This window comes from Macaca fascicularis, chromosome 15, assembly GCF_037993035.2.
Source record: "Macaca fascicularis isolate 582-1 chromosome 15, T2T-MFA8v1.1".
Lineage (NCBI taxonomy): Eukaryota > Metazoa > Chordata > Mammalia > Primates > Cercopithecidae > Macaca > Macaca fascicularis.
Window position 1 is genome coordinate 124,581,582 of NC_088389.1, and position 18,393 is coordinate 124,599,974.

The 18,393-nt window shown below is 41.0% G+C and overlaps 1 protein-coding gene across 3 annotated transcripts in view; it reads left to right on the forward strand.

Annotated features, from left to right (window-relative positions):
* The window catches only part of MFSD14B (major facilitator superfamily domain containing 14B), a 78,468-nt gene extending 69,127 nt beyond the window's left edge, over positions 1-9,341 (forward strand). For 2 of the 3 annotated variants that reach the window (XM_005582282.5, XM_074017946.1), the window contains 5 exons: positions 82-153; positions 2,468-2,580; positions 4,708-4,805; positions 6,736-6,878; positions 7,608-9,341. In XM_005582282.5, the coding sequence (XP_005582339.1) occupies positions 82-153; positions 2,468-2,580; positions 4,708-4,805; positions 6,736-6,878; positions 7,608-7,859 (678 nt within the window). In that variant the 3' untranslated portion in view covers positions 7,860-9,341. The remainder of the gene's footprint in view (positions 1-81; positions 154-2,467; positions 2,581-4,707; positions 4,806-6,735; positions 6,879-7,607) is intronic. The other variant, XM_074017945.1, reaches the window with a different exon arrangement.
* The last annotated feature ends 9,052 nt before the right edge of the window (positions 9,342-18,393 follow it).

An 18,393-nucleotide genomic window follows, 5' to 3' on the forward strand; every position in this document is an offset into this window, starting at 1 on the left:
AACTTACTGTAATAGAACATAATATTCCTTATTATTTTATAATATCTATATTACTAAAGTGTTTTCATTCCATTTCCTTAGGTCATAGGTTTTGGATCTGTTAAAATTGCAGCATTCATAGCTATGGTAGGAATTCTGTCTATTGTGGCTCAGGTGAGTATCATTTTATCTATACTTTAAAAATTAAAAAAAATCCTGATAACCATAGTTTCACAGGAAGCCACATATAAAAATACAGGGAGATATTCCCTGAACTGCTACCTCAGTCCCTCACCCCCTGCTATGGTAAGGTCTTGCACAGCTATAGTATAATACCAGATCAAGAAAACTGATGTGAATGTGGTCCACAAAACTATTCCTTCTTACATAATGTGTTGAGGTTATTTTCTTTTTTGAGGGTGTAATTTAGGGGAAATTTTTTATGTTTTTATTTAAAACAATGTGTTAAAAATTATGTCCTTGACCAGGCAGCCCAGCTTGGTGACTGGCATCCACTCCTTGTCTTCAGCCTTGCCTCTCTCAGCTCAGGGGCCCTGGCCCGATGCCACTGCCTAAGCCTTCTCACCACAGTGGTTCCCTGTCCCAGGCCGCTGGGGGCCTCTGGTGCTCCCCTTGCACCGGTGTCATCTGCCATTTAGTGTTTTCTCGGAGAAGATGATTTAGGAGAACTTTGATACAACTTTCCCTACTTTTTAGAATATTTGTCATAACCTCTGCTGGGTCAATTATTTTATTTGCTTTTACACCATCCAAAATAGTAAATAATTATAATCTATCTCTGGATTGCAAAATCAACTAAGAAAATGTTTCAGTGTTATTTTAATCTTGAAATGTAAGTAGAAGTGAAAAGCAGAAATGAAAATTGGTAACTGCTCCAACTCCTACTGTTCCCAGGACTGAAGAAATATGAATCAGAGCATTAAAATATATTCAGTGAGGGCCGGACATGGTGGCTCACACCTGTAATCCCAGCACTTTGGGAGGCCGAGGCAGGTGGATCACCTGAGATCAGGAGTTCCAGACCAGCCTGGCCAATATGGTAAAACCCTGTCTGTACTAAAAATACAAAAATCAGCTGGGTGTGGTGGCACGTTCTTGTAATCCCAGCTACTCAGGAGGCTGATGCAGGAGAATCGCTTGAACCTGGGAAGTGGAGGTTGCAGGGAGCCGAGATGGTGCCACTGCACTCTAGCCTGGGTGACAGAGTACGACTGTCTCAAAAGAGAGGGGGGGAAAATATATACATATATAAAATTTTCAGTGAGTAAAGAGCATTAACCATTTCCCCATCTATTGTAAATACAGTACCGGAAAAGGTGAAGCATATTGTCCTCAAATTAATTCACTGTTGTGCTGAGGCACATTCACTGTATTGTGTGGTACTGCCTACGGTTGTTTCCCTGAAATGGCTACCAGGGAAGCAGAGCATTCTTCTGTGGTAACCCTCTCTCAGGGAGAAATGAGAAGGCTGCAAAACTGCTTTACGAAAATACTCCATTTGACAAGGCTTATGGGAATGCATCAAGGCAAAGGCCATTTTTGTTTTTGTTGAAATGTGTTGCAAATGTAAATTATGTTAACATTTCAAGTTGATCATTTTGGTTTTTTACAAAATCAAACATTAACTCTAGTTAGTTAGCCCAGCCATCTTTTTTTTTTTTTTTTTTTTTGAGATGGAGTCTCCCTCTGTTACCCAGGCTGGAGTTGGAGTGCAGTGGTGTGATTTCGGCTCACTGCAACCTCCACCTCTCGAGTTCAAGTGATTCTACTGCCTCAGCCTCCCAAGTAGCTGGGACTACAGGTATGCGCCACCATGCCTGGCTAATTTTTGTATTTTTAATAGAGACAGGGTTTCACTGTGCTGGCCAGGCTGGTCTCGAACTCCTGACCTCGTGATCTGCCTGCCTCGGCCTTCCAAAGTGCTGGGATTACAGGCGTGAGCCACTGCACCCGGCCAGCCCAATCATCTTTTATCCAATCCCTTTTCAGACTGTCTCACTCTAGTTATATTTAGCAGAGTATATATTTGTTAAAATCAAACTTACATCAATTCCAACTTCATAACCTTCCAGCAGAAGCTCTTATGTTCTGTAAATGTTCAGCAGGAGTTTGCTATTCACAGATACTTAAGTGATTAGCATTTCTCCAAAGAGACTGAGGCTGTCCCTGTCAATCATGGTAACTGGTGAACAGTTGTGATATTCTTTCGGGAAGTGCCAGCAGAGCACCAGGTAGACAGGCTTCTTAGGGAGGGGGCTGAAAGCGTTGAGCCCCAGGTCAGGCTGGGAGCCCCCAACACTCCACCCCTGTAGAGAGTCATCAGTTCTGTCTAGACTCTGAAGTTGCAGGTCAGGCAGTGTGCCCTTAGAGGTCCTTGGTCATCAGGGAAAGGTCTTCACACACAGAGCTTGTATTTTAATTCTGTGTGTTGATGTGGTTTTTCAGAGTTGTCTCCTTTAATTTGCAGACGGCCTTTCTTAGCATCTTGATGAGATCATTAGGAAATAAGAATACTGTCCTCCTTGGCTTGGGCTTCCAGATGCTCCAGTTAGCCTGGTACGGTTTCGGATCTCAGGCCTGGTAAGCCTCACTCTTAGATTCTCATAAACTGCCAGACAGATGCCTCTTAGGGAGCTTGGGGTGGACGGGTATGATGAGAAGGAAGCAAGGGTTATTTTACTGGTTTCGTGTATTCAACGTTGCAGAAACCATTAGGCTTTAATTTGGGGAAATGTGTAGCTAGATAACAGGATTATTTATAAAGACTGCCTTCATGTCATTGGACTTTCACAGAATTGTTCCTTAATTGAATGTATCTCTCTCTTCCCTCCAGCCCCCAAATAAAGTTTTATGTCTACTTTTTAAAGCATATGCCAGTTTTTTTTTTTTTTCCTTCCCTGAGACGGAGTCTCACTCTGTTGCCCAGGCTGGAGTGCAGTGGCACGATCTCAGCTCACTGCAACCTCTGCCACCTGAGTTCAAGCAATTCTTCTGCCTCAGGCTCCTGAGTAGCTAGGATTACAGGCGTGTACCACCACGCCCAGCTAATTTTTGTGTTTTTAGTAGAGATGGGGTTTCACCATGTTGGCCAGGCTGATCTCGAACTCATGACCTTGCGATCTGCCCGCCTCAGCCTCCCAAAGTGCTGGGATTATAGGCATGAGCCACCTCACCTGGCCACATACGCCAATTTTGAGACACTGAATATAGTCAAAAGCAAAACAAAAAGATACAAAAAAATGACTGATTATGGCAAGCTTCACTATCATTGACTATCATTAGCTATCATTAATTGAGTGACCTTGGGGCAATAACATAACCTTAATAAATCATTTGAGTTTGAACACAAAGATTTCTTCCAAAACCATGTGCATTCTGCCGCAGTTATTACTACCATATTAGATTCCCATAAACAGCAAGGAAGGTCAAAATAAGCTCAGTGGAATAAGAAAAAATAGAAGGAATTGTGAGTTTTGTTTTGTTAATGTGGCAGGTTTCTCCATGTGCCTGGTGGGCAAATGCAGAAATGCCATCTCCATTTTAGATGGTAGAGCTGGTCCTTACTTTGGACACATAAACAGACAACATAATTTAGAGAAACTAGAATTGCCTTAGTTATCAGTGTTTAGTTTGGGGAGTAAGTACATGTGCCCATTCGGAAATTCGGAATTTCATTTGATCCGCTTGCTCTTTTTTTTTTTTTGAGAGAGAGGGTCTGGTTCTGTTGCCTAGGCCAGAGTACAGTGGCACAATCATGGCTTACTGCAGCCTCAAGCTCCCAGGCTCAAGCGATCCTCCCACCTCAGCCTCCTGAGTAGCTGGGAGTATGTACATGCACCACCACGCCAGGCTAATATTTTGATTTTTTTTTTTTTTTTGTACAGACAAGGTCTCATGTTGCCCATGCTAGTCTTGAACTCCTGGGCTCAAGCAATCCTCCTGGCTTGGCCTCCCGAAGTGCTGGGATTACAGTCATGAGCCACTGCCCGTAGCTGTCTGTGACTTTTTACCAGATTAACTTGTTTGATTCTCCTTGTTCTTTTTGATTTTGCTCCTGTGAACTTTGCTTCAGTAGGTGATTTAGTCACATCCATGCAGTGTTAAAAAGACTGTCATCATGTAAGGTTTTTCTTTTTCAGTAATGACCATCCCAAAGTTGGGGCCTGACTTTACTCACTCACACTTCATACTGTTAAAACTCTTTTATTGAGAGAAGGACAAAGGTCTAAAGAGGAAAGCAGGGTCTGTTTTTCCAGTTGGAGGCACACCATGCTGTTGAGGGGTAGCAAACTGTGTAGCTCAAGGGCAGTGTGAAGGTGAGCCTTTGAGAGGTACAAAGAAAAAATGAGAAGTCAGTGGAGAAAATGTGATATTTATAGAAACAAAAATCTCCTTGCGAACTTCATTGAGGTTATGTCTGAAGACGGCAATAGGGAGACCAGAGAGAAGAAAAGTTTGTAAAAGAAGTAAAATCAATAAACAAAGGTTTCCTGGCCCTTCTGTCCGCATCCTAGGCCATTAGTTTTCTACAATGTGATATGTAACCTTGTAGGTTTAAAAAAGAATGCATTTTTAGAGACAAAAAAATAAATAAAATGTAACAGGAGAAAACAGAAGGCATTTGTACTTTTGCCACTGATTGCATTCTGAATAGTGAGCTCTTTGAGGCTGGCCTGCTGCCTGACTGTGCCTGTCCTGTCATTGCAGGATGATGTGGGCAGCAGGGACCGTGGCTGCCATGTCCAGCATCACATTTCCAGCAATCAGTGCCCTCGTCTCTCGGAATGCAGAGTCAGATCAGCAAGGTGAGGTCACTGCCCGCCCTTGTTTTTCTCCTTCAGTGGTAGACCTCCCTGCTAGAAGCCGGAGAAGCTCTGAGTTCTCCCCATCGACAGCAGGAGCTGACAGCCATGTGGCCCCTTCTCAAGGATCATACCTATTTTCTTTGTCAGATAGAAACATTCTGTTTTCCTCTCTGCTTTAATCTTACACTTATATTTTTTAAAGCTAGACTTAGCAGTTCAGATTACTAACAATTAGAACTATTAATATTCCCTTTTCAGTTTTGATACCTCTTTTCTTCTTTAGTGTCACAATTAAGCAGACTATAGTCACATTTTAACAGATGTCTATTAAATAATGAAAAACCAGTTAACCACGAGTTACTTAATTACTTTATTCACTAAAATGTATTTGGAATAACTCATAGTCTGTGAGCGTAATTTAGAAAATAGTATTTGAGAGTAGTAAGAAAAAGTCTGTGTGGTTGTTGATAGTTAGACGTTGAGTGAGAGATTAAATTAAAATTAAGACTGCTATGTGGAAAATAGCTTTCCACCATCTAGATCCATATCTCATCCTTCCCGTGCTTCTGCTTCCCTTCCTGTCCTGTCTTGTCCTGTCCTCCCTTCCTCCCTCTTTTTCCACCCTTCCTACCCCCACCCCCCACCCCCCATCCTCTACCCCCACCTCCCACAGGATCTCACTCTGTCACCCAGGCTGGAGTGTAGTGGTGCAATCTTGGCTCCCTGCAGCCTCCGCCTCCTGGGCTCAAGTGATCTCCCAGTCAGCCTCCCAAGTACCAGGGACTAGAGATGCACACTACCATGCCCAGCTAATTTTTTGTATTTTTAGTAGAGATGGGGTTTCACCATGTTGCCCAGGCTGGTCTCAAACTCCTGGGCTCAGTTTACCTGCCTTGGACTCTCAAAGTGCTGAGATTACAGGCGTGAGCCCCCGTGCCTGGCCTGCTTTCCTTTCAAGCAGTTCCCATGGCTAGATTTAATCCCTTTCCTTCTCTATCTGCTAATGGCTCACCTCATTGTATTCAGGAAGAAGTAGTAGAGAATTTTAGAGGGAGAAAAAATTTTAATGCCTAAGAGCCCTTTAAAAAGTTTTAGTAAAAAACTATATTGGAAAGGATAGTTTATTCATTGCTTTTTTTTTTCTATATCAGAAGTTAGGTATCTTACTCATATTCATTGTTAAATATTGTCCCTTGAAGACCACACATTCTGTATGTCGTCACTCCTGACTACAGTAACTCACTTGGCTTGCATCCTCAGGGAGGTGCTGTGTCTGAAGTGAAGATGTGACCCATCCATGGAGTACTGTCACTGCCTTGGCATCTGACAGACACCATCCTGTCATTTAGGGCATGGATTTTCTTTTGACTGTTTTTATACTTATTCATGTCAATATACATGTTTCTGAATGTCAGCATATAAAAGTTTTGGAACACATTGTATTAGGCTGAATTATATACTACCATTTTTGATTTACAGAAACATTCATTTCATACAGTTCAAGCTAACTTTTTACTTGCTATGTTAGAAAGCATTTGGCACTTCTGGGTTTTTCAGTGTAGGTCTCTAGGGAGACAGGCCTGGAATACACCTGTGAAGATGAAGTCTGCCTAGTGGGGACTGATCTGTATTCCTGAGACCAGGGCTGGCAGAGGTGAAGAGCAGGTTTTTGTTGTGAAAGCACCAGAAATGACCACAGCAGGGAAATCTCAGTTGACAGAAAAGTGGAAATTGCCTGAAATGGGAGGATATTAAAGTTTTGGATTTTATTTTATAATGGATGAAGTCTTCCTAATCTACTTTCATTAGCATGCTTTCTCCTCAGTCTTGCCAAATTAGTATATCTTGGTTGTGAGAAAGTACTGTTCAGCTCCAAATCTTGTGATGCCTTTCCGAGAAGACTGGCATTCTTTTCTTTGTTCTGATTTAGGAGTTGCCCAGGGGATCATAACTGGAATAAGAGGACTATGCAATGGCCTGGGGCCAGCACTGTATGGCTTCATATTCTACATGTTCCATGTGGAACTGACTGAGTTGGGCCCGAAATTGAATTCTAACAACGTTCCCCTGCAGGTAATTTGGTCGTAAGTCTAGTTTTGTAACAACAGTTATGTATGATTATAGCAAAATCCTGTGACCTTAAATTTGGAGAGCATTCTTACTTATAACTTACTTATATACTTATGTTACTATATTTTATTTGACAGCAATAAGTATTGTGTTCATTGCTTCTCAGGATCAGGGAGGGGTCATTTTAGTGATTTAATTAATATCTTATGTAAAAGATACGTCTTAACTTTGTTCAGATTCTGTTTTCACCTACACAATCACTGTGCTATTCTCTGGCTAAGCCCAGACCAGTTAAAATTTGAAATGACCTAAAAATCCAGCTAAAAATTGAGCTAAGGTACTTTTTGTGCTATTTATTTGAAATTTCTTCCCTTGTTCCCTCTAAGCCATATTTAGTATAGATATCTATATAAAGCTGGAATTAATGTTAACGTACAAAGGTGCATGATCTGAAGTCATAGGATGGGATTATAGGTTAACAGCTGTTGCTTAAAAGCTTACAGTTTTGCTGAAGCTATTTAGAAGTGGTACAGAAAGCAGTTAATTAGTTGCCCTTTTTCATATTCCAAACACCAAGCTCTAGTGGAGTTTGCCTTGACATTTAATGAAACATTTGCTTATGAGAATATGATTCACTTTTTGGTGGTGTGTTTTTTTGGGTAATCTAGGAATAATTTCGAGTTAAAAGACTAACTGTATTCTTGGTCTCCATTTGTTTTCCACATCCATCAGGGAGCTGTCATCCCAGGCCCACCATTTTTATTTGGGGCATGTATAGTCCTTGTGTCTTTTCTGGTTGCCTTATTCATTCCTGAATACAGTAAAGCCAGTGGAGTTCAAAAACACAGTAACAGCAGCAGCGGCAGCCTGACTAACACCCCAGAACGGGGCAGTGATGAGGACATTGAACCACTGCTGCAAGATAGCAGCATTTGGGAGCTCTCTTCATTTGAGGAGCCTGGGAATCAGTGCACTGAGTTGTAAACTCGGCAGAAGGTGGGATTCTGCATACGCCATCTCTGAGAGCCATGGAGGGAGCCACACCCCTGGTGACTTCATGGTGCTGGATGGGAGATGCTAGCGGCATCCTTCAGGGCCAAGTTTGATAAATACCACCACCATCGTTCTGCTCTTCCTCCTCCTGTTTTTTTTTTTTTCTCTTACATTTTTTTTCCTGTTTATACATTAGAATAAGATAAGATTTGAAATACTTCCCTGCAAATAATGTGCAACTCTCAAGGTGAAACTCAAATAGAAAAAGTCATCTCTCTGGTAGAAAGGATGGCTTTCCTGTAATGACTGTAGACTAAGTGACAGCAGTCTTTCCATGCCCTTTTCAGCAAAAGGTACAGAACTATAGTGGGACTGCCATCTCTGGCAAGATTTCAGGTAAAGAATGTCTTCTTAATTTCTACCTTCCTGTTTCTCTGAATCAGCCCATAGGTGTTGATGAGTGGCCACTCTTAAGAGTCACTCAGTATCAGGGATCTATTGTCTTTGTTCAAAGGTCAAATAAAAACCTAGTCTCCTTTTATTCTACTTCCTATTCTTGGCTAGAATGAAACTCAGCATATATACACTTCTGGACATAAATAATATTGAATAGTGATTACCTTTACTAGATGAAAGAAATTTTTATTACAAACTTAAATCATGTAAAACTCACAACGCAGATTCCTGGACCTAGTGTCCTGGTTTGGTCCGAGGTGATTTTACAGAAGAAAAAAACAACTCAAGCATTCTGGTGACAACACAGAAATTGTAGGCTGCTTCTAAGAAAGTTAGTAACAATTTGGAAATTCCTAAGTAGGATGAGAGTTAATAACTGGATACAAGTGAAGTTTATATCCAAGTTCAGACTCATAGGCATCATTATGATTTGCTTCTTCCTATGTCTCCCATGTCCTACTTCTCATTCATTACACTCCTGCCTTAACTGCTCTGTTGTAGTATGCATTTGTTTTTAATTCATCTTTATTTCAATCTGTTTGACTTTCGAATCGCATGGGAATATGCACATTAAGTTGCTTTCTAAAATAAGGTTTTATGAAGCTGAGTTTCATGATAAGTGTCTTGCTGTTTTTTGAGATGTTTTATGGACAAAGAAAACTTTACAGATTTATATGTATTTTGCTGCACCGGTAAATGGACCATTAACTAGGGCCCACCTTTAACAGAGCACTCCTTTGAAAGTTTTATAGGTATGAAATATATGTAGATATTTGTAAAGGGTTTTAATTTTTTTCTGATGGGGTGCTGTGTAAATCTTGTATTTATAAATGTAATGAAGGTATTGACAGAAAAAATATATACAACTTTTATAAAGGATTGTGTACTGACTGAATACATTTAAAAGAAAATATATTTTGAAACCTGTTCTGCTATGAACAGAGATAACATATCTTTTTACTATGCTATTGGTTTTTAGGTTAAGCTTCTTAATGCATAATAAATTTACAGTGGATACTTTTATGTCTTTTGTGTCTTTTTTTTAAAGCAAATAGTATCATTGCTCTTTTGTGTTCTCTGTTGGGTGAGTTTCAGTTAAACTGAGTTGTAATCTTTCAGCTGATGCAAAAGGTTTGTATTTTCAAAAAAATTTTATTTTTAACAAAATTCCTTCAAAGTCTCCCGTCAAAAACATCATAACTACAGATGCTCCTTGACTTACCGATGGGGTTCCAATCCTGATAAGCCCATTGTAAGTTGAAAATATCATATGTTGCAAATGCATTTGTTACAGCTTAGAAGCTTCAGCACTTTCATTATCAGCATGGTAGAGTATTGGTTGTTTACCCTCCTGATTGCATAGTGATTGGGAGCTGCAGCTCACTTGCCACTGCTTAGTGTCATGAGAGAGTATCATACCACATATTGCTAGCCTGGGAAAAAAATAAAAATTTGAAGTATGGTTTCTACTGAATGTGTATCACTTTTATACTGTCATGAAGTTGGAGACCATCTGTATTTTTATTTTTAAAAAACAGGGACAGAACAGAAATGCATATATCCATGTTCACAGCATTCATAACAGCCAAAAGATGGAAAAAAGAACCTAAGTGCCCATTGACTGATGATGAATGGATAAACAAAATAGGTATATCCATACAGCAAACTATTATTCAGCCTTGAAAAGGAAGGAAATTCTGACATATGGTGCAAAATGAATGAGCATTTAACACATTATGCTAAGTGAAACAAGACAATCACAAAAAGACAAATACTGTATTGTGCCACTTAATGATATGCCTAGAGTAGTTACATTCAGAAAGCAGAGTAGTGCTCACCTTGGGGAGGGAGAAGTAGGAAGCTGTTATTTAATGGGTACAAAGTTTCATTTTGCAAGGTAAGAAAAGTTCTGAGATGGTAATGGTAGGTTGTACAAAAGTGTGAAAGTGTACTTAATGCCACTGGACTGTATCCTTAAAAATGATTAAAAGGATAACTTTATATGTATATTTTACCACCATTTGAAATAAATGCTCTCATGGCATCTTTTTTTATCATTGCTTATCACAATTGCAGTTACTTTACCCATTTTAACAAATATCCCAGCATGACAAACATCATTTTTTAAAATTAGTTTTAAATTTCGAAAAGATTTACCATTTCAGCCATTCTAAAGTGTACAATTAATTCTATGTTTTAAATATATTCACAAGGTTATGCCTGAACTTTACTTTTCCCAAAAAGAAATCCTGTGCCCTTTAGCATTCACTCTCAATCCTCCCTTTCCCCTCCCCTGGCAACCGTTAATCTACTTTGTCTCTTGAAATTTGCCTGTTTTGAACATTTCATATGAATGGAGTCATGCAGTATATGACCTTTTGTGTCTGGCTTCTTTCACATGTTTTCAAGGTTCATTCATGTTATAGTATGTCCAAATTTTATTCCTTTTTAAGGCTGAATAATACTCCATTGTATATACATACACGTTTTAAAAATTCATTTATCAGGTGATGGACATTTGAACTTTCTCCCTCCTTTTGGCTATTATGAATAATCCTGTGGTGAACATTTGTGTACAAGTTTTTGTGCAAACATATGTTTTGAACTCATCATAGGTATATAGTTGGGAGTTAGATTGCTGGGTTCTGTAGTAACTTTATGTTTAACTGTTTGAAAAACCACCGAACTGTTCTCTGCAGCAGTTGCGCACTTCAGTTTCCATCAGCAGTGTAGGAAGGCTCCAATCTCTATATCCTTATTAACACTTGTTATTTTCTGTTTTGTTGGTTATAGCCATCTAGTGGGTTTGAAATGATCTCTGTGTGTGTGTGTGTGTGTTTTGAGACGGAGTCTTGCTCTGTCACCCAGGCTGGAGTGACTGCCACTTCCACCTCCTGGGTTCAAGCAATTCTCCTGCCTCAGCCTCTTGACTAGCTGGGATTAGGCACTCACCACCATGCCTGGCTAATTTTTGTATTTTTAGTAGAGACGGGGTTTCACCATGTTGGCTGGGCTGGTTTCAAACTCCCGACCAAGTGATCCGCCCACCTTGGCCTCCCAAAGTGCTGGGATTACAGGCGTGTGCCACCGCACCCGGCCCCTCATTGTGGTTTTGATTTGCATTTCTCTTAATGCCTAACCAAGTTGGGCATCTTTTCATGTGTGTGTTTGCCATTTGTATATTGTCTTTGGATAAATTTATTTGAGTCCTTTTCTCTGTTTTACAATTCTGTTGTTGCATTATAAACATAGTTCATGTATTCTGGGTATTATTTCTATCAGATACGTGATTATCAGATACATGGTTTGCAGTATTTTTTCACATTATGTGGGTTGTCTTTTCACTTTGTTGATGGTACCCTTTCATGTACAAGGTTGTAGTTTTTGATGAAATCAAGTTTAGCAATTTTTTTCTGTTGTTGCTTGTGCTTTTGGTGTCATGGCTAAGAATAAATACATTACCAAATCCAGGGTCATGAAGATTGTGTGTTCCTCCTATAGTTTTACGTTTTAGTTCTTATGTATTTAGTTCTTTAACTCATCATGAGTGGGTTTTTGTATAAGATGTCAGGTAGGAGTCTGGCTTCATTCTTCTGTGTCTGGGTATTTGTAATCTCATTACCGCGTTGAAGAGACTATACTTTCTCCATTGAATGGTCTTAGCACCTCGTCTAAAAAGGTGACCATAGATAGATATATAGATTTGTTTCTGGATTTTTTATTCTATCCCATTGGTCAATATGCCTATTCTTATGCCCAGCACCACGACTTTAATTACCATAGCTTTTATGTGGTAATTGTTGAAATTAGGAGGTATGAGTCTTCCACCTTTGTTTTCAGTATTGTTTTGGCTATTCAGTATCCCTTGTGATTCCTTATGAATTTTAGTTTTGGCTTTTCCATTCTTCCCTGCGTGCTCTCCTCCTCCCCCACCACCAAAAAAAGAAGAAAAAAAAAGGATTTTGATAGGGATTGTATTGACTATAGATCACTTTGGGTAGTACAATCGTCTTAACAGTATTAAGCCTTCCTGCACATGAACGTGAGATGTCTTTCCATTTATGCCTGTAATTTCTTTCAGTAATGAGTTGTAGTTTTTAGTGTACAAGTCTTGTTCCTCCTAGCTTAAATTTATTCCTGAGTATTTTTTCCTTTTTGATGCTATTGAAAATTGAATTATTTTCTAGATTTCATTTTCAGGTTGTTCATTGCTAGTGTATAGAAATATAACTGATTCTTGTGTGTTGATCTTGTTTCCTACCATTTTGTTGAATTTCTTTACTCCAGTTGTGTGTGTGTGTGTGTATTCTTGAGGACTTTCTATGCATTAGGTCACGTCATCTGCAAATGGACATAATTTTACTGCTTCTATTCTAATTTGAATGTCTTTGGATTTATTTTTCTTGCCTAATTTTCTGGTTAGAACTTCCAGTACATTGTTGTATAGCAGTGTCAAAAGCAAGCATCCTTGTCTTATTCATGATCATAGAGGGAAAGCTTTCAGTTATTCACCAATGAGTGTATTAGTTGTGAATTTTTCATAGACACATTTTATCATGTGGGAAGTTCCCCTCTAGTACTAGTTTGAAATAGGAAGTTCAGTGTTTCTATCATGAAAGAGTGTTGAATTTTGTCAAACGCTTTTTTTTTTTTTTTTTTGGCAGCAGCAGCAGCAGATGTGTGTTCATGTGATTTCCCCCCCTCATTCTATTAATGTAGTGTATTACATTGATTTTCATATGTTGACTCACCCTTACATTATTGAGATAGACCCCACTTGTTCATAGTGAATAATAACTTTAATATGCTGCTGGATTCAGTGTACTAGAATTTTTTGATGTTTGCATCTATATTCATAAAGGATATTAGCCTGTAGTTTTCATTCTTATAAGGTCTGTCTGGCTTTGATATCAGGGTAGTGTTTGCCTCAAAATGAGTTAGGAAATGTTTCCATTTGTTTTGTGGAAGAGCTTGAGAAATATTTAATACTTTTTAAAGCATTTGGTAGAATTCACTGAAGCCATCTGATCTCTTTACTCCAGTAGCAACTATGTTAGAGTGTTACACATGTTATTGAAACCGGTAACATAGAATTGTCAACTGTAAATGTTAAGGAGGCAGCTGAGTGAGTGAAATAAGAACTCCAAGTCAGTGGGCAGTGGTTCTCAAACTTCAGCATGCGTCAGGGCTCATTAAACACAGATTCCTGGTGACACCATCAGAGTTACTTACTCAATAGGCTGGGATGCTTAAGAACCTGAATGTCTTAACAAGTTCTCAGGAAATGCCAGTGTTGCTGGTCCTAGGATCACAGTTTGAGAACTACTCTAAGGTATTGTAAGGGTGACAACAGCAGTTTCCCCAGGGCTGAAGGAACAAAGGGTGTAAGTTTGAATTATTGCAACTTACAGAAGGGTCCCTATGTAATTGAGTCAGACGTCTGAGGAGGGGCCACCTGCTGGTTGGTGGTGGTATTTCTAGGTTTAGAGAAAAGGTCCATGAGGGGTAGTGGCTGGGGCTGGCACAGTGTACCTAATTTGCATATGTTGGAAAAACTGCAAAACTGCTAACTCAGTTCAGCTGCAGCTATGGGAGGGAACTGCCTTTGCCAGGGTGAAGGAGCATTGTTGGAATTAAGCTGTGAGAAGCAGACGGGAAGCAGTCAGTGCCTCCCCCTCTTCAGTTTGCAGTCTCCCTGTAGTGTCCTCTGTTGGTAGAACTAACAGCCAGTTGACAAAGAAATGGGCATGCCGAGCAGAGGACGACAGAAGAATTGAGGGACTGAATCATTGGTACCATCAACATACCTGCTACGTGTGTGTGCGTGCTTCTGTGCAGCCATCAACTGGCTCCATTTTCTGTCAAACGAGGTACCAGATAGTGGGGGACTGCTGTCAAGATACCCGAAAATGTGGACGTGACTTTGGAACTGAGTAACAGGCAGAGATTGGAACAGTTTGGAGGGCTCAGAAGAAGAAAGGAAGATGTGGGAAAGTTTGGAGCTTCTTAAGAGACTTGTTGAATGGCTTTGACCAACATGCTGATAGAGATATGGACAACGAAGTCCAGGTTGAGGTGGTCTCAGATGGAGAGGAGCAATGTGTTGGAAACCAAATGTGACTCTTCCTATGTTTTAGCAAAGAGACTGGCAGCATTTTGCCGTGGCTCTAGAGATCTGTGGAACGTTGAATTTCAGAGAGATGATTTAGGGTATATGGTATAAGAAATCTCCAAGCAGCAAAGGGTTCAAGAGGTGATTTAGGTGCTGTTAAAAGCATTCAGTTTTATGTATTCACAAAAATATGGTTTGGAATTGGCACTTTACGTTTAAAAGAGAAGCAGAGCATAAAAGTTCAGAAAATTTGAAGCCTGACAGTGCAATAGAAAAGAAAAAACCAATTTTCTAAGGAGAAAATCCAGCTGGTTGCAAAAATTTGCATAAGTAAGGAGGAGCCAAATGATAATCACCAAGGTAATGGGGAAAATGTCTCCAGGCATGTCAGAAGTCTTCATGGCAGCCCCTCCTATCATAGGCCCAGGGGCCTAGGAGGAAAAAATTGTTTCCTCAGCCAGGCCTAGGACCTTGCTGCTTTGTGCAGTCTCGGGACTTGGTGCCCTGCGTCCCATCTGTGGCTAAAAGGGGCCAATGTACAGTTGAGGCCGTTGCTTCAGAGGGTGCAAGCCCCAGGCCTTGCTGGCTTACACGTGGTGTTGGGCCTGCGGGTACACAGAAGTCAAGAATTGAAGTTTGGGAACCTCCACCTAGATTTCAGAGGATGTATGGAAATACACGGATGTCCAGGCATACGTTTTCTACAGGGGTGGTGCTCTCATGGAGAATCTCTGCTTGGGCAGTGCGAGAGGGAAATGTGTGGTCACAGCCCCCAGAGTCCCCACTGGGGCACTGCCTAGTGGAACTGGGAGAAGAGGGCCACCGTCCTCCAGACCCCAGAATGGTAGATCCACCTACAGCTTGCACTGTGTGCCTGGAGAAGCTGCAGACAACCCCTGCAAAGCCACAGGGGTGGAGCTGCCCAAAGCTGTGGGAGCCCACCTCTTGCATCAGAATGCCCTGGAGGTGAGACGTGGAGTCAAAGGAGATCATTCAGAGCTTTAAGATTTGGCTGCCTTGCTGGATTTTGGACTTGCATCAGTCCTGTAGCCCATTTGTTTTGGCCAGTTTCTCCCATTTGCAACAGGTGTATTTACCCAATGCCTCTACCCACATTGTATATAGGAAGTAACTAACTTGCCTTTGATTTTACAGGCTCATAGGTAGAAGGGTCTTGCTGCCTTGTGTCAGATGAGACTTTGGACTCAGACTTCTGAGTTAATGCTGGAGTTAGTTAAGGCTTAAGGGGACTGTTGGGAGGGCATGATTGTATTTTGAAATGTGAGGACATGAGATTTGGGAGGGGCCAGGGGCAGAACAATACGATTTGGCTGTGTACCCACCCAAATCTCATCTTGAATTGGGGTTCCCATAATCCTGTGTCATGGGAGGGACCTGGTGGGAGGTAAATGAATCATGGGCGCGGTTACACCCATGCTGCTCTTCTCGTGACAGTGAGTTCTCACAAGATCTGATGGTTTTATAAGGGGCTTTCCCCCCTTTTGCTTGGCACTTCTTCCTGTCAGCATGTGAAGGACTTGTTTGCTTTCCCTCCATCATGATTTTAAGTTTCCTGAGGCCTCCCCAGCCCTGTGGAACTGTGGTGTGAAATAAACTTTATAAATTACCCTGTATTGGGCAGTTCTTTATAGAAGCATGAGAATGGACTAATATACCTTTCTCTAAATGTAGAAAAGACAACCACCACACTGCACACATATCTAGCAATGAAGACGGAGCAGGCATGAACAAAGTATACTCTTTATTCAACTATATCCTTTGCAAAACTGAATTGGAATGTTTAAAAACCTTCATCTAGAATTTTTGTGTTTCCTGAGCATTATACATCCAAAGGAGCTGCTCTTTTATGTTGGAGAGGCAAGATGTTGCTAGGTCTTTTCTCCCCTGTTCTGTTAACATGTGTATGTTCATGTCATTACTGTATTCAGTGTTTCACCAAGGCATCCATGTGATTCCACTGCTAGGTGATAGAGTCTGAAGGCAGTGGCTGTTTCCTCCATCTAGGCTTGTTTTGTTTGTTTTGAGACAGAATCTCGCTCTCTCACCCAGGCCGGGGTGCAGTGGCACCATCTTGCATCTTCGCTCACTGCAACCTCCACCTCCCAGGTTCAAGTGATACTTGTGCTTCACCCTCCCAAGTAGCTGGGATTACTAGACGTGCACCATCCCTGGCTAATTTTTTTTTTTTTTTTTTTTTTTGGTATTTTAGTAGAGACAGGTTTTGCCATGTTGGTCAGGCTGGTCTCGAACTCCTCACCTAAGGTGATCCGCCTGCCTGGGCATCCCAAAGTGTTGGGATTACAGGCGTGAGCCACCGTGCCCGGCCTCCATCTAGGTTGCTAACAGGAAGTTTGGCTTGTCTTTATTGAATGAGCTAAGGAACCTCTTTTATCCTTGATCTCCCTATTGTATTCTGGGATTGTCCCTCTGGACAGTCCCAGGTGTGTAGGGAGGCTAGGCCAGCTTGCATTTGAGGCAGGACTCCTCTCTGAAGTGGGAAAGGCCCTTATTATTGAAAAAACAACATACAGGCACCAAGGTACAGAAAAGAATGTGGAGAAAAGAGAGAAATCAGTGGGAATGAGGGTCAAGAAGGTGAAATGCTAATGGGTAGAGATTCATTTGGGATAAAAATAAAAAGACTCGCATTTTCTAAAATTTATAAAAAGGAACATAACCTGAAAAGTTAGGAAAAAACCCATGAATGGGAATAGTAATGTGGAGGTTATTAGTCCCTTTATATTTCAGCATGAATTTTTTTTTCAGTCCCATCTGAGATTAGCTTGATTAAACTGAATCATTTAGAATATTCAAGAATGCAGAACATGTAAAGATAAGTGGACTGTCAAATATTTTAATAAGGTGTATTAGAATATCTAGGTCTTTTGTTTGTGGTTTTGTTAATGGGGCATATATTTTAAATTGTTTTTCATGGGCATTGTTAGAAAGCTGTTTTTAACTTTTTTTTTTCTTTTTTTTTTGAGACCGAGTCTCACTCTGTTGCCCAGGCTGGAGTGCAGTGGTGTGATCTTGGCTCACTGCAAACTCTGCCTTTCAGCCTTCCAAGTAGCTGGGACTGCAGGCGTGAACCACCACGTCTGGCTAATGTTTGTATTTTTAGTAGAGACAGTTTCACCATGTTCGTCAGACTGGTCTTGAGCTCCTGACATGAGGTGATCCACCCGCCTTGGCCTCCCAAAGTGCTGAGATTATAGGCATAAGCCACCACACCGGGCCAACAGTGTCATTTTTTTTTTTTTTTTTTTTTTTTTTTTGAGGCGGAGTCTTCACTCTGTCGCCCAGGCTGGAGTGCAGTGGCACCATCTCGGCTCACTGCAAGCTCCGCCTCCCGGGTTCGCGCCATTCTCCTGCCTCAGCCTCCCGAGTAGCTGGGACTACAGGTGCCGCCACCGCGCCCGGCTAATTTTTTGTATTTTAGTAGAGACGGGGTTTCACCGTGTTAGCCAGGATGGTCTCGATCTCCTGACCTCGTGATCCGCCCGTCTCGGCCTCCCAAAGTACAGGGATTACAGGCGTGAGCCACCGCGCCCGGCCAACAGTGTCATTTTTATAAAGCCACTTTTGCTTGTCTTGGAAGTGGAGTGATTATTTTGTCATTGTTTTAAACTGCAGTGACCACTAGGTGGCAGTGTTAGATGGCCATTTTTAAAGTTAGACCCAGCGCAACAAACTTCAAGTACCTATATTAACAATATGCATCATGTTGTACATTAGATGTCTAGAACTTCAACTTAGAACTCAAAGTTTGCACCCTTTGCCAACACTGCCCTTTTTCTTCCCACACCCAAGCACCTGGTGACCATTGTTATTTTTCTGGGTTTGGCTTTTATAGATTCTATATATAAGTGAGATCATGTAGTATTTGTCTTCCTGCATCTGGCATATTTCACTTATCATAATGTCCTCCAGGCATAT